This window comes from Grampus griseus (assembly GCF_964374135.1).
Source record: "Grampus griseus genome assembly, chromosome: 4".
Classification (NCBI taxonomy): domain Eukaryota; kingdom Metazoa; phylum Chordata; class Mammalia; order Artiodactyla; family Delphinidae; genus Grampus; species Grampus griseus.
In genome coordinates, this window is record NC_138997.1 from 1,661,056 (window position 1) to 1,677,678 (window position 16,623).

At 39.9% G+C, this 16,623-nt stretch overlaps 1 protein-coding gene across 2 annotated transcripts in view; it reads left to right on the forward strand.

Annotated features, from left to right (window-relative positions):
- Nucleotides 1-5,714: 5,714 nt before the first annotated feature.
- The window catches only part of GRIA2 (glutamate ionotropic receptor AMPA type subunit 2), a gene marked incomplete at both ends in the record, with an annotated part of 158,463 nt that continues 147,554 nt past the window's right edge, over nt 5,715-16,623 (forward strand). For both annotated transcript variants that reach the window (XM_082653454.1, XM_082653453.1), the window contains 2 exons: nt 5,715-5,802; nt 6,360-6,500. In XM_082653454.1, the coding sequence (XP_082509580.1) occupies nt 5,715-5,802; nt 6,360-6,500 (229 nt within the window). The remainder of the gene's footprint in view (nt 5,803-6,359; nt 6,501-16,623) is intronic.

The window sequence follows — 16,623 nt, forward strand, 5'->3', positions numbered from 1 at the left end:
GGTCTTGGCAATGATTTTTTTTGGATTTGACACCAAAAGCGAAAATAAACCAGTAGGCTTATATCAAACTAAAAAGCTTCTGTGCATCAAAGAAAACCACCAACAGAATGAAAAGGCAACCTATGGAATGGCAGAAAATATTTGCAATTCTTATATTTGATAAGGGGTCATATCTGAAATATATAAGGAATTTATCACAATAGCATAAAAACAAATAACTTGAATTAAAAATGGGCAAAGGAACTGAATAGACATTTTTCCAAAGAAGACACACAAATGGCCAACTGGTACATGAAAAGGTGCTCAATATCATTAATTATCAAAAATATGCAAATCAAAAATCACAATGAGATATTACTTCTCCTTTCAGGATGGCTATTATTAAAAAGACAAGAGATAGCAAATGCTGGCAAGGATGTGGAGAGAAGTGAATTACTGTACACTGTTGGTGGGAATGCAAGTTGGTGCAGCCACTATGGAAAACAGTATGGAGTTTACTCAAGAAATTAAAAATAGAACTACCATATGATCCAGCAATCCCACCTCTGGGTTCTACTCAAAGGAAATGAAAGCATCATCTCCAAGAGATATCTGTACTCCTATGTTCACTGCAGCATTATTCATAAGAGTCAAGGTATGGAAACCACCTAAATCTCTGTCAATGCATGAATTGATTAAGAAAATGTGATATATATATATATATATAATATATATTATGTACTATGTATATTTTATATATATATATATATTCCACTGTGGAATATTATTCAGCCTCAATATACATGGACATGCAGGGCATTATGCTAAGTGAAATAAGCCAGGAAGAGAAAGACAAATACTGCATGGTGTCACTTATATGTGAAAAATTTTTTTAAAAAGTCATACTTACAGAAACAGAGAATAGAAAAGTGGTTGCCTGAGGTGGGGGTCAGGGAAGGGAGAAGTTGGTAAAAGGGTTCAAACTGTTAGGTGTAAGGTGAATAAGGTTTGAGGATCTAGTGTATAACACGGTGACTATTGTTGATAACACAGTATCGTATAATTGAAATTTAGTAAGCGAATAGAACTGAAATGTTCCTACAAACAAACAAGGGTAAAACTGTGAGGCGATGAATGTGTTAATTAACTTGATGGGGATAATCCTTGCACAATGATGTATACGTGTATCAAATAATCACATTTTATACTTTAATTTCTATTTTATTTGTTAATTATACTTAAATAAAGCTAAAAAATAATGAAAAAAAGAAGTGTTCTGTTTACCTACATCTCAACCTTCATCTGGTTAATCTCTACTTGACTCAATTTAGGTGTCAGCCTTTAGTGATTTTCCTCTGCCCTGAGCTCCAAGATATAATGTGCATAATAAGTTTTGCTTTTGCCTTGTTATATTTCTTAATCATATGCCTATTTATTTCATTTCTGACTGCCCTTCTCACATGGTCCTAACCATTTGCTTACTTGAATGAAGTCTGGAAACTTCTTGAGGAAAGCTTCTGTTGTACCCACGTTTTATCCACTGTTACATCAAGCTCGTTATTTAGAATATCCTTGTCCCGTTTAATTTGTTGAATTAATTAATGGATTGAAACACTTTTCCAATAAATATTTCTGCTATAGGATTGCTATTAATTGGGGTAAAATTAATTAAAATCCATGTAATCAGAGCCCTTAAAGAAAACAAAATGAAACCTTCACTTATTCTTTCCATTTTTGGACTTCATTCTAAGTTCATTTTTAAAAATATACAAAAGCTTAACTTTAGATATATGTTTTGAGTCATATAAATTGATTTTATTCAATCAATGATCAAGTGTGTCACAAAAGAAAAGAATAATCAATATTGTTTCCATCTGAATAACTACTTATATCAATATTATTCTTTATCTTTAATTGAAGAACTGAAACTCCCCGGAATGAATATCTTTTTCTATTTACTGTCCTGAGTGATTAAAATCCTCGTGTTTTTTCTTCTTTTTATTTTCTCTGTCTCAGCCAATAATGTCTCAAGTTTGGAACCCGGATCCTTCTGCAGCATCTGCGTCCAAGCCTTTCCGATAGCCTACATGTTCACGGTTCCAGGGGATCGATAGGAAGGCAGGTGATGATCTTCATCTTATTGAAGCTTCATCACGGGAAACTAGGGTATTGACATTTATAATCCAGTTTTGGTAACGAATTCAGCTAAAATAGGCTCTGCCAGTCATTTCAAAGCTGTCACCCCCCTGCCCCTGTCCCACCCCTCACACATATAACGACTTTCCTTGATGCTTTTTCATTACGGAACACAAATTGAAACTTCACAGAATATGTACGCATATATAAAATCTTAAGCATTGCAAACCAGATTTAAAAAGAAAATGATTATTTCCTATATTGAAACAAAGACTGAGTAAAACAGAAATGAAGATTTTATGTATAATATTTATTTCTTGCCTTAATGCTAAAGTTATATTTAAACATACACACAAAACAGCAACAGTAAAAGCGACCGATCAAACGAACAAATGACAGAATAGATAATATTTTTATTTCTTCCGTTTTTACTGTAATTTTATCCTTGCTTCAGAAACGCTTACATTTTAGATAATTACCAAAATTGAACAGCAGAGGGCAGAAAATAGCAAACTGTTTCTTTGAGCACGCTTTTATATTCAATTGTATTCCTGGTAGTTTTGAAAATTTCAAATTTGATTTTATTACTGATCAATTTGAGGTATTTTCTTGAAACAGAGTTTCTAAGTATTAAAAATAAATTGCAGTATTTTTCATTTATTTGCATAACCACTTCCTTCAGCCAATTTAAATTTATCACATTGATACTGACAGTATTCTATGCCTGAAAAATGTTATGTAATAAATGTTATAGTGAATTTGAAAAAGTTCCATGAATGATAATATAAGTACAGTGATGCTAATACTGCAGGAGATGTATCTATATATGATGCCAAACGTACATGCCTTGTGAAAGGCACATTAACAGAAAAACAGTTGAATTACAAGGCATGCCTACTAAAATTATTTCCATTTTATACATGAATTATAATTGGTCACTAAACAGTAATACTTGCCTTGAGTTATTACATATGATTTACTAGGAAAGGTGCTTCTATGATTCAGCAAATTCTTATTTTATATTGTTTGTTTTTATAGAATGTAATTCAGTCCATTTTGAGTCCATCTTTTCGCCTGACTTTAAAATAGATTAAGATGAAAATAGTTTTTAAAAAGTCCTCTTTAAAAAAAAAATTAATTTACATTGACCCATACTTCAACCATGACCAATTATCCACATTTAACTTTCTCTCTCTCTCTCTTCTTTCATTCCTAGTTACTTGGCATGAAGTTGAAGTTTTTCTTGTGGAAAAAAATTGAATGAAGAAAAAATATGGCTGAAAAAAGTATTTTTTATTTTGCCCTGAGCTGTTATTCATTCTTTTACCCATTAAAAATATTTTAGAGAATAATTCAAATCATTTTGGTGTCTTCCATCACAACTAGTGATTGAATAGATAAGATGTATTTAATTATTGTTTATATTGTAAACTTGGATATATATTTATTTATGTCCTCCTTACCATTTTTATTCTTTTTAAATTTTTTAAAAGGCTAAATGCATTTTGACTCACAACACCTGTTATATGCAGAGAAGTGTTTATTAACGGACTAAAATAAATTCTCGGTGACAAAATTGGGAGGTATTTTTACCTGTAGTATAAAAAAACTTGATAATTGATTATGGATATTTTTACTTCCTGGCTTAGGAAAACATACCGAAAATCAAAAACAGGGAAAGACCATGATCTGAAATCAGGATTACAGGATTAGAGAGCCATAGAGGCCGCTTTGCTCATCTTTCTCATTTTTTTTAAAAAATTGAGGCCCAAAGTGATTAAGGGTCAAGTATGAGACCCTACAAGGTCAACAAGGAGGCTGTACGAATGATACTCATGGAACGAGTGCCCAGGATAGCAGCACGATAGACTAACTCTTGGCGTTCTGACATATTACCAGGCTACGCCTTCCGTATCGTGGGCTCCGATCTCCCGCCTTCTGGAAACAGTCACTTGTACTCAGTCGTCCTTGATTTCTTCATTTAAATCGCAAAAGCCATAGACGGAGTGAGGAATTTCTGCCACAGCAGGTCCCAGGCATCAGTTTGGCAGGCAGTGTGAGGCCCGTAAGTTCCCACATTTAAGTCCAGGCTTCCATCCTGCCCACCATGCCCCTCCCCACAAACTTCTAATCCCTTGCGTCATCTTTCTTCTCCAGTGGTCTCCAGTTCGCGGGTTCAAAGGGGTGAGAGCTTAGTTTACTTTCTTTGGCCGGTGATATTTTCAAAACTCACGACCAAAACGCGATGCAGCAGCCGGTTTCTAACTCAGTCTCTGGGAAAGGGTGTGCAGCTCAGCGGCCTTTCCAGACTTGCTTCATCTTTTAATTTCTTTATCCTACGAAGCTTTCCTTGAAACGGAGTCGTCTGCTTTCAAGCTGTGTAAAGACATACGTCTACGGAGCCAAGACTACACATGTCTCTACGACGGGGTTGGGGGGAAAGGGGGGGAAGTCTGCAGTGAAAGCTGCGAGAGGGACCCGCACGCAGCAGGCTGGGCACAGTGTAAAGATGGGATTTCCATGCAAAGTATTTCAAAGGTTCAGTCTCGATCTTCTCCTGTGCGGCTTTGGCCTTTAAAGATAGACCTCGGGGTTTTCCCTGGATCCTGGCTACCTCCCATTTAGCTAAAGTTGACAGTTCTGGAACCCCTCCTCATGGGTGTTTTGTTTGCTCGCTTGCTTTCCTGGTGGATCAGGTGCGGTGGCAGGCAGCGTTTCCCTATTGCTAGGAGGGTTTTACAGGCTCTGGAAGATAAAAATCAGAATTGCTTGTATCGTACGGCAGCAGGGCCTGGTGAGAGAACACTTCACCGCCAGCAGCACGGAGCCACTCGGCTTCGCACGGCAGCCGGAAACGGGCTTTGCCGCGTCCGGTCCGTGCTGGAGCAGCTCGCGGCGCCGCAGCTGCCGCGGCGGCACAAAGGTAGCGCCGCGCCGCGCTGCGCAGGCGGGAGCGGGGGCGCTGTCCGCGGTGCTGAAAGGCGAGCGCCGGTGGGCGCGACAGCTCGCGAGACCCGAGGTCTCGCCCGGGGGCCGCGGCACCCCGGCTCCGAGCCGCGCTCCCAGCCCCGCGCGCGCGACGCCGTGGCGCGCGGGGCGCGCGGGGGGAGGGGCGCCCCGGCAGCCCGCCCGCCCGCCGCGACTCGCGCACGCGCGCCGGACCCGTCTCTGAGACTCGCGTGCGTGCGTGTGTGTGTGTGTGTGTGTGCGCGTGTGCGCGTGTGTGCGTGTGTGTGTGTGCGCGCGCGCGCGCGTGTGAGAGCGGGGAGAGGGAGAAGCGCGCGAGGGTGAGTGTGTGAGTGCATGGGAGGGTGCTGAGTGTGCCGAGGCGCTGGGACCACAGCGGCAGCCTGCTGGAAGCTGCATCCAGCCAGTCTCCGGACTTCGCGAGCGGGGACCGGGCGCAGGGCGGCAGCCACCCGCAGGACCTTGGAAATAGGGATTCCTCTGCCACCACGTCGGGTTTCTAGCAGCTCGGTGCTACATTGCTGTCTCAAAATGCAGAGGATCTAATTTGCCGAGGAGAACGGCCAAAGAAGGAAGAGGAGGAAAAGGGGGGAAAAAAAGGGTATTTTGTGGATGCTCTACTTTTCTTGGAAATGCAAAAGATTATGCATATATCTGTCCTCCTTTCTCCTGTTTTGTGGGGACTGATTTTTGGTGTCTCTTCTAACAGCATACAGATAGGTAGGTACCCTTTGTGCTCTGCTTTTGAATTGTGCATAATTTGGTGGTAATCTTTGTTCACGGTGGACAAATTAATTCATGTCATGTAGACTTATGTCATACCTTGACTGCATTCCAGATTTAAACTGCCTGGAATATATATGTTTTTCTTAAGATGAGGCAAGGGCAGAAGACTATGCCTCTGATACAAGAGAGGGAAAGGGCTTCTCATTAATGACCCCCAGATTTTTATTCCTTCTGCCGTCACAGCATCTTCCGGTTTGTTCAGGTTCTGTAGGGGTTCTGAACGCACAGCTTGTGATCACTAGGGAGGGAGGATGTTTCTGGCCACCCACCTTGTCCTCGGGCCCCCCTGTGCCTTGACCCTCGGCCTAGGATGCTGCCGCCCCCCCGCACACGCACACGCACACACACACACCGGCTCCCGGGTCCGTGGATGTGTTTATTCGGCCTGCTAGTGTGAACGAGGGGCTCCGGGGCAGTCGGGCGCTAGCGGGCTCCCCTGCTTTCCGCCGGGCGCTGACACTGTCCTCCCGCTTGGTGTTTGTTCTTTGCAGGGGGGCTGTTTCCCAGGGGCGCCGATCAGGAATACAGTGCATTTCGGGTAGGGATGGTTCAGTTCTCCACTTCGGAGTTCAGACTGACACCCCACATCGACAATTTGGAGGTAGCCAACAGCTTCGCAGTCACCAATGCTTGTGAGTAAGGAATATTTATGTCCTTTCGGGGGGCCGCACGCGGAAAGCGGGCTGGTGTGTGTGTCTGTTCCTGCGTGTCGGTGTCGGGGCGCAGTGACTGCACGCGCGCGTGCGTGTGGCAGCGTCGGGGGAAGGTGTCGGCGATCGCGCGGACGCCCGCTGGCTGGGGCCTGGGGGGCGGTGAAGAGCCAGCGAAAGGCGGCGGGGAGTGTGCGCTCTGGGGCTCGGGTGGGGTGGGTGTCGGAGGTGAGGGGACGCCCTTGGGTGCAGGGCTACCGGCGTAGCTGGAGTCTTCAAGGCGAGCCCTTCACCCCTGTGCCCCGCGAGCACGCGGTGCCCCGGGGCGCGCCGTCGGGCTGCTGGGTAGACGCCACGGCCCCGGGTTGAAATCTGCAGGCCCCGCTCGGGGTCCCCGTGCGGACCCCGTGAGCCTGTATGCTCCCCCGAGACGGGACACGTTGTCACAGCGGTCCCGCAGTGCGCTCGGCACCCGAGGCCCCCCGAGGGGCGCGGCGCGGCTGACGCAGGCCGGGGATCGCGGCCCCGGGAGCTGCGGCCCGAGCGCAGCGGCGAGCGTGCCCGGGGCGCCGCGGGCCCTCGCCGGCCGGGGCGCTGGTTCGCAGGTCGCGGGGCTCCCGCCGAGGCAGCGGGAGGAGGAGGACCCGAAAGCGGCGGGATGCGCCGAGTTCGGAAGGTGGAGAAGCCGCCGACCAGCCATTTTAGTCTTCGCAGCCGTCCTGCTAGTCCCGGCGCGGCGCGCGGTGTCCGGGGACCGGCCGCGGAGCTCCATCCAGGCCTCAGAGTGCTGAGACCCAAGCAATTAAGTCCCCGCGCGGTTCCGTGGGAAGGCTGGCGGGCCCGAGTCCAGGCGCGGCCGCCCCCGGACCCCCTGCCCTCTGCCAGCGGCTGGCATCCTTTCCTGCCGGCTGGGTTGCGGGGACTCTTTTCGGACTTGACGTTCTCAGTGTTTACTGCACAGTTGACAGTCTCGCGGGGGGACTTGCAGATGGCTCCCCTCCCACTCTGGCTACTTGCAAAGGAGCCCGCGGAACATGACCGCAGAGAAAGGCCGACCGCGAAGTCCCCACGGTAGACAGGCAGCTGGTGGCCGTCCCGCTGCTCTGTGATAAGCCTTAATCGTAGAGCCCATGGGTTAGCTTGACTGTAGCGTCAGAAACAGCATCCGCTCGGTTTGAAGCTCCCGTCCACCGAATGAATGAAGGAACGAAACCACCGGCTTTGACCGATAGAGCAGGGGTCGTCATCACGGTCCTCTTAGATGCTTAGAAGTCAACTGTTTATGAAAACCTGTTTAAGAGGATTTCAGTGTTGTGTGTTTTCTTCAGATGTTGGTTCTAAGTGAGAAAAGCAACTGGGCATTGTGGGGAGGAGAGAGAGAGAAAGAGGGAGAGGGAAAGAGGGAGAGAGGGAAAGAGAGAGAGAGAGGCTTAAGTGGGTTTGCAGTTAAAAAAAAACTCCATAGAAGAATATAATAATATATATCTTGGAAAATTTATATATATATATGTATGTATACAAAGAAACTGGCTGTAGTTTAAGTTTTGAAGGCTTTTTATGCTTGACCTGTTTACCTATCAGATTTTGATTATTCATTTTATTTGATATCAGGTTTCCATTTTTTTCCCCTGAATTGTGAGTTTGACACGCAATTGTGCTAAGTATCTGACTGTATGTAATTGTATACTAGTGTGAAAATGCTGTGGAAAGTAATGAACCTAAGGCAAGACTATGATTATTGGAAGGATCTAGATTTTTAAAACAAGGTGAAAAGAATTTGAATATGGTCAATGACAGAGAAGTTCACTCATTGGTGAAAATCATGCCATGGCCTGGCTGAGAGCACAGGAGATAGGTCCCCTGAAAGCAATGAATATGTCTTCATCCCAAATGCTGAATGACTGTGCTGGGCCTTTGTAAAGACTAAAAAGTAATGGTTAGGTAAGGTTAGGTGACTAGTTTAGGTCCTCAGTCTCAGTATTTTTGGGTAGATTTATTTAATATAAATTTAATTGAAATAAGATATGTAGGCAGAAACTGTACATATATTCAGCACATATATAAATCCATACATTTCCACAGAATGAGTATATCCATGTAATAAGAGATAGATTTCATTTTAAAAAAACACAATTTAATTTGCTTGACCATAATTCTGAGAAAATGGGAAAATCAGATCTTCATTTTGCACAGATTTTTTTCTTGTTGTTTTTCATAGAAAATGGAGCTGAGATAAAAAGTTACATGTGTCCAGGTCCCAAATTTTCTCCTCCATGGATTATTCTAGGACAGTAAAACAAATGATGGTGAAGAATTGAATGCATTTTCAAGTTCCCGACACGGGAATTCAGAGCCATGGTCTCTGGTTCTCCCGTGTTATAAGTAGTCTTACTGATTGCTGAGCAGAGCTAGTTGAGGCCCTGGTATGGAAGAGAGACTCATTGAATAGAATTTTCTGGAGTTGACATTAACTCATCGACCAGGCACTCAATTTCTTCATTCCTTTGGGAGTTTTACAATCTAGAGTTTGCAAAATGAAATGGAGTGTTTGTATCCTTTTTTTTTTTTTTCCCAAGAGCAATAGAAAATGTAAAATTAGTTTACCTCTTTTCAGAGAGAGAGAGAGAGAGAGAGAGATGCTTGTATAAACTACACTCACAAAGTTAGCAGTCAAGAAATGAATGGAGATCTCTAATATCAAATTTATTAAGATGAGCCTTGATCACTTAAATCGTGCTCAAGGCTTTTTCTCCTTAGCCTTTGTTTCCTTGTCTTCTCAGACAGGGGAGTCCATGATTCTTTCCTATATGAAGTGGAAGCAGCAATGTCAAATCTGTTGATAGAAACCCAACCGACTTTCATCCATTTCCTCCAGAAATCTAAGGAATTCTGCTTCTTCACTCCAGTATTAAAATGTGTATCATCAATCAGTGTTCATAAAGTAGCTTGTCCTTCCTCCGAGTTAAACCGTAAAAATCCCATAGGGTAAATTTAACCCTAAATGTAACGTATAAATTTAATATATTAAGAAAGCAGAGTTGTAAACCTTAATAATATAATTTCAAAATAGAAAAGATATTAGTCTGCTAATTTTGGTTGTATTCCTGAGATGGAGGGACTTCTTTGGAACTGCTGAGGCCGATGGGGCTTTCAGGGTCCAGCAGGATCCATGGAATGGGTTAAAGTTATGCAAACGAAATGAAGTCATTATATTCTGAACTGGGTAAGTGACTGTGCAGGCTCTGAACTCCCTCCCACTCCCTCTTTCACAGTCACAGTGGGAATAATGGAAGAACCTACTTGTTCCTATTTGTTTCCATGGGTACCTGAGGAAATAAAGACAGATTTCCAATTTCTTACTTTCTCCTTTTATTTTCCCCTCCCTCCCCACTTCCTTTCTTCCTTCTTTCTGATTAGCTAGAGAGCCTACTAAAGTGAGGTGTTTTTTTTTTTTCCCTGAAGGTTGCTCAAACATAAGACTTCAATATGAGAAAATCCATGAAATCAGAAAAATAAATAAATTAGCATCTGATATTCAACAGTTGAATCAGTAATGGACCTCAAGAATTCTTTCCTTCCTTCCTTCCCCCCTGCCCCCTTCAGTATTTGCTGAGTGTCTTCTAGATGTCAGAGAATAAATGAATGCTGTTCCTATAGTGATTCATTTTTTCCTACCCTTTCCCCTCAATGCTCTTTCAAATAGTTTTCAAATCCTTATTGGCCTGCGCCTTTCCTGTGCACTGTCTGCTGGGTCTCGTCTAAGAAGTTTAGTCTGAGGATGTGGAGATATTCTAGTAGTTTTTCTACAAAAGCAATTTATTACTGTAACTCAACATTTTTGTGACAATAATAAATGTGATATTGGCATATGTGTGTACACCACACATTGTGTATAGGTTAACAAAATCAACAGCAGGTTTTAGGCGAATACTACATATGTTTACATTCTAAAATGTTTTAATAAAGCTTAATGTACTATTTACTAAAACTTTATTTTAGTAAATTTGTTTTATTTTAAACAACATAAAACTGTCTAAAAGGGCTATGAACATGAGTATTTGATCACATAGGGCTTTGGAATTAAAAATATTAAATAGTAAATGTCCTCTTCAAAATCTTTCCTATTTTTTACTGAAAGACTTTGACAAATAGCTATTAGGCTATTTAAAAATAATTTAATAGTTTCATATTTCAATTTCATAACAATAAATTATAAAAATATTAAATTTCAAGAAACACCAGATAAAATCTACTTTTCCTCTAAGCCAGCAGATGGAGATGTTGGAGAAATACTGTTCTTTTGTAAAACTGCTGCGCACACTGCCTTTTGAAGCAACGTAAACCCATTCATTTAGAGAGATGGAAGAAATATGTGTAAATGGCATCTGTTTTGGAAAAACTCACTTAAAATGATGTGTTTGAAAAATAACTCCGAATTCCTTTTAAAAAGAGTGCCTTCGATTTTATTTTATAAATAGATTATCTTCAATCTTCTTGTGAATTTGATTTGGAAAGAAATTCAGGAACATAATTGATTATAAATGCTCTTGGACGAGAGAGAATTCTAAAAGTATACTTTTTCCTTGGAGAAAGAATCAAGGCTTTTTAACCTTGACTCTTCAGATCTTATTTATTTACTTATTTTATGGGAGTAGAGTTGATTTACAATGTGGTGTTAGTTTCAGGTGCACAGCAAAGCGATTCGTATATATATATATATATATAATTTTCCTTTATTATTACTACAAAATATTGAGTAGCGTTCCCTGTGCTATCCAGTAGGTCCTTCAGATATTATTTTAAGGTATATTTATTATCATTGAATTTTAGTCATGAATTTTTGAGATTGTGTATCTGTGTTCATCACATTAATTGGTGCTTGGTAAACCTTTATTACACTTTGCATGAATTTGTGTGTGTGTGTTAGTATAGTTATATTATAATTATAGATTTTGAGTAATTATAGATTGGCTGGGCTATCATGTTTTGTCATTTTGTCGAGGTAATTACGAGAGCCTGGAGTTACCCACTTTAATGTATGCCAAAATTTCATAAAAGCAGAATCAACTTGGATGCTCTTAAGCAATTATGAGAATTTGTGGTGTGAAGAAAACTGGGGACAAATGTACCAGAACACACTACCTTACAACCTGGGGTGTAAATCTTCGATTATAAGCAATTGGAAGTTACAAAGAATGAAGTAGCTCTTAATACGTGAGAATAATTAATTTATCATTGGATTTTTTGTAGTTAAGCTTTCATACTCCATGTATATCACAAGAGAATTTCAAGAAAAGACATTATACCAAACAAATCAAAGAATGGCTTTGGTTGAAATATTCTATTTAGGATGTGAGAAACTGAGTATTTAAATAAAAGTTACTGTATGAAACTATAGAAGCTTCATAGTAACAGGAATTTATTCCTGTGCTATTCCTTTCTGAGGTCTTGCAGACTTCAACCTGCTGACTCAAGAGGTTTCCCTTTCATGTCAAGCCTTTAAAGTGATGGGGTCATTGCACCTTGACATTAGGACCGTAAAATGCTGATTCATGCCAGAGCCCAGACTCTCTCTCGGAATCTCTTCCAAAAACACTCACACTTTCAGACGTTCTGGAGCCCTGACGATGTTAAGGAAGGCTGTAGAGGACCAGTTGTTCCCTGGTTATTTCATCAGGTGTTGCCGTATGGTTGACTTTTCAAAGAGCGTGGGGTGTTTTCCCTCCTCTTCCTCTGTTCTCCTCCCTTTTAAAAAAAGTCACTGAAAGTGCTTAACCTGCAGAGCAGATGCTATTGCAGGAAATAAACTTAAATTGAAAAAGCTTTTTTTTTTTTTTTTTTTTTTAGGTAAGCAGAGGATATACTCCACAGAGCTAAAATCTTGTATTAGATTTAAACATTTTATTGGGATGTTAGTGGCCACTGAGTAAATTATATTTTTCTTCTTTAACTGAATTCTACTGAAGACTCCCCAGACATGATTAAAATCCTAGCTCTTTTATTCCAGCAATTTTCATTCAGATTTTCTGAGGTTTTCTCTAATGTTCTGAATAACTCATTGCCAAATGTCATAAGTAACAATGCCTCGTCAATACAATAGGAAAATTAGTTGCTGAATTCAAGGTTACCCACGATTTTTCTTCGAATCTCAAAATCACCCACGATTTAAAAATTTCCCAAAACTACAAGGTTTCTCAAAGCAGGTTTCACTAATTTGGGAGAAAAATGAATGTGATTCTTACAGAGGTGTCCATTAGTAGTCTAATACCTATTATTTTTGGTTACTCTTCAGTTTAAAGTATTTTGTCATTTTTGATAATGTTAATTTATAGAATGAAGGCATTTAAAAATTAACGTGGAGAATGAAAACATGCCTTTCTTAATGGCAGGGTCATGCTACTGCTGGCTTTGTATCCTTCACGATTTTTTTATCTGTTACGCAGACTGCATATAGCGGAATGTCTTGTTATAGAATTATACTTGTTTAAGTCAGAATTTTGCTCTCACGCTACTTTTGGATTTCAGAAGAAAGAATTTATTTGGTAAAATCTGCCTCCGATCCTATTTAGATAGAGGTGTGACACATTTTTCATTTTCATCTACAACTTAGATATGTTCAAAGTTATTATATTTATCCCTAAAGCTACATTGCTCCGTGTTAAAATGCTTTGCTGAAATAAATGCTGTTGGGGTGATGCAGAAGCCATGTTGCAGTGGTTAGAATACAGGGATCCTTTCTCAGGGCCCTGAGGATTATGGGTGTGCCCCACTTCCATTTGTGTTTTGGACTTTCCACAAAAAGTGACTGTTCATATATCTTGAATAGCCACAGAATTGTCTTATCTCCCCCATCCCCCCATCCCCAGGATATTATATACCACAATTTTCTGTGAATTCGTTCATTTTTTATTTAAATTAAAAAAAACTCCAATATTTATTTTATTTTATTTTTAATTAATTTTTACTGGCGTATAGTTGATTTACAATGTTGTGTTAGTTTCTGCTGTACAACAAAGTGAATCAGTTATACATATACATGTATCCACTCTTTTAAAAATTCTTTTCCCATATAGGTCATTACAGAGTATTGAGTAGAGTTCCCTGTGCTATACAGTAGGTCCTTATTAGTTATCCATTTCATATATAGTAGTGTCAATCCCAACCTCCCAATTTATTCCTCCCTACCTCCTTTCCCCCTTGGTAACCATAGCAAAATTTTTACAAAGCACCGAATTACAAAAATATATTTTTTTAGAGATATTTGAGAATGAGAAATTTATAGACACAGTTTCTTACGGACCAGTTGCTTTAATATTTGCACTAATGGGTGTGATTCTTTTATATGCGTGCCTTTTTTTTCTTTTTTGTATTGGCAGTTTATCCTTAGAATCTGTTTTCCAGTAATTTAGCTATTTTTATCCTATTGATAGCTTGCTTCAGCAAAAATAAAACCCAACTTGTAATTATAGTTTTATTTTTCATATGTTAATTAACATAATATTGCAAAAAATCATCCAAAATGCTTAGTACTAATGTGTAGCTTTTTTTTTTTGTAGAACCTTGACAATTATAAGAGTCTTCAACTGAATAGAACAAGTAGGTTTGGGAGATAAGGATTCATTATAGAAGGGGATTTATGAGGAGATAGTTTCTTAGATTGTTTTACTTTTCACCTCAACATTTCTTAAAGAAATGATATATACCCGTCACTGTTTTACTATTTAAATTGTTATTCAGAATTTCACTTTACAGTTTTAGTTATGTTAATATCTACATTTTTTTCCTGATTTTATTTTAGTATGTACAGTATGAGCCCAAACTGAATTGAATTGAGAAATGCCTGAATTCTAGTTTGTCTATAGTCCTCTGAACAGGGCATTATATTTCTACTGAGCTATTTACCCTTTGTGTAAAGTTAATTTCAAACTATAAATACTATGGTATTCACTTTATGCTGCTCTGATACTTGTACTCTGATCAAATTTCAGTACCTCAGAAGGTGTCCCTTCAATGCACATATTTTCCGTCTAATCTTTATAAAAACCCAGTGATACTGATTGAAGTGATAGAAATATGTTTATATAAACTGAGTGTATCTATGCTTGTTATGAAAACATAGAGAAGTGTTACCTAATTCTTCATCGCTACAACATAATATGGCCTTGGTCAATCATTTCTAACTTCAGCATAAAATTAATTGAAGGTCATGTTATATAACTTGATAAAAAAAAAGGTTTTCTCAGCCCTTAAACCTTTTGCAGCTGATACTAAGACTTTGCATTAAAATACTCTTTCAGAATTAGTATTCATTTTACAATTTCCCTTGCATAAGTATTGGGTCCACTGCAGTAAGAATATGTCAGCAATATGTGATTATGTATTTTTTATTGTTTATGCAAGAATAAAAGGATAGAATGAGCATTTTGAAATAATTATTTTCACGCCAAAAGGAAAAAAAAATCCTTTGTTGTAGATTGAAATTGCAAGATTTCTTAATGTGTCAGAAGGGGACTGTGGACAAACAGGAAACATTCCAAGAGGCAGTGTAACTGGGTGTACTAGGCAGAGGAGTTGGAATTTGGAACTGGGAAGTTTTTCCTTTTCTCTCTCTTTCTGTTTAAGCTTCTCGTTGACCTGGTGTTTGCTTAGTTTGCATGGCTGCAGTCAGGCTTCTACACTAACATTGAGCTACTATAAAACACTGAATTCTTATCATAATATTACTTTTGATAGGTAGAATTTGTTAGATACTATTAACTACTTCCAGAGGGAGAAAAGAAAGAAAAGAAACATTCTGGATCCCTCATAGGCAAAAACACCACTTTCAGGCACTTTATCATTCTAGGCTGGTTAAAAGAGTCGTTCTCGGTAAAACATTGACAGAAAAGTTTCAGAAAACGCTGTAGCTAAAAATATGTAATGTGGAACATACTACTAGGGTTTGAATTTATGAGAGTCGTAATAAACTTTATCTCCTGCTTGGGGTTCCTGAGATGATTTAGCAACACAACAACTGATAAATGCTAATAGAGCTTATCAGCAGAACACAGAAAAAATTGTCTTTTAGTTTGTTATCTGGTGGTGATTTATTCTCCTTTATTTTTTTTTATTTTTTTTTTTTATTTTTGCGGTACGCGGGCCTCTCACTGCTGTGGCCTCTCCTGTTGCGGAGCACAGGCTCAGCGGCCATGGCTCACGGGCCCAGCCGCTCCGCGGCACGTGGGATCTTCCCGGACCGGGGCACGAACCCGTGTCGCCTGCATCGGCAGGCGGACTCTCAACCACTGCGCCACCAGGGAAGCCCTATTCTCCTTTTTTAACATCTAGATAATGGTCATTACAATCCTAGATATATTTTAAAATATGTTAGCATGTCTTACAAGAATATTTAACAAAATTAATGATAATTCTTGAGTGATATATAGGGTTTTTTGTCATTAAAGTTAGTCACGCAAAAAATTATTGAAGCGCAATTTGGGACTGAAACGCAGAACACAATGAGTAGTTTCAATCTGAAGAATAAAGATTGTAAGGTGTAGGGGGATCAGTTTAGTCCATATATTGGGGAATATTGTCATCTACATTTTAGTGGCACTAATTTGGAACATTTTAAACATATTCCTCAAAGGTTTCATGTAAGCTATTTATTGTGAATTGCAGATATTGAAAAGGACTGCCTGTTTTCAATAATCCAGCTACCACAGAAGTAGCTCCTGGATTCTAGAATGGGAGGAGGGCTTCCCTTAAAAAAAAAAGTCTCTCTTCCTCACAAGAATTTGGCAAGGAAAGTTCTGGAAGTGCCGATCTCCAGCCGTGGTAGGGAAAGTGTCTGTTTGCTAGTTTTTCTAGAGAGATACACTTCAGTTTAGGGCATGAGTTTCTTCTTTATTCATATCTTATCTTGTGCTTGGGAGGAATTGAAAGATTTCAATCTCATTTTCAGTTTGTGTATGAAATGGAGGTATTGAGCTTTGTAATTCCTGAGCACTTTCACAGTTTGTAGCTTTATTCGTTTTATCAGTTTTTAAGTTTTTACTAGTTTACAGTGTTATTATTAATTTCCATCTGGAGAGGAAATTTTAGGAACAGAGGCAACAATTCAGAG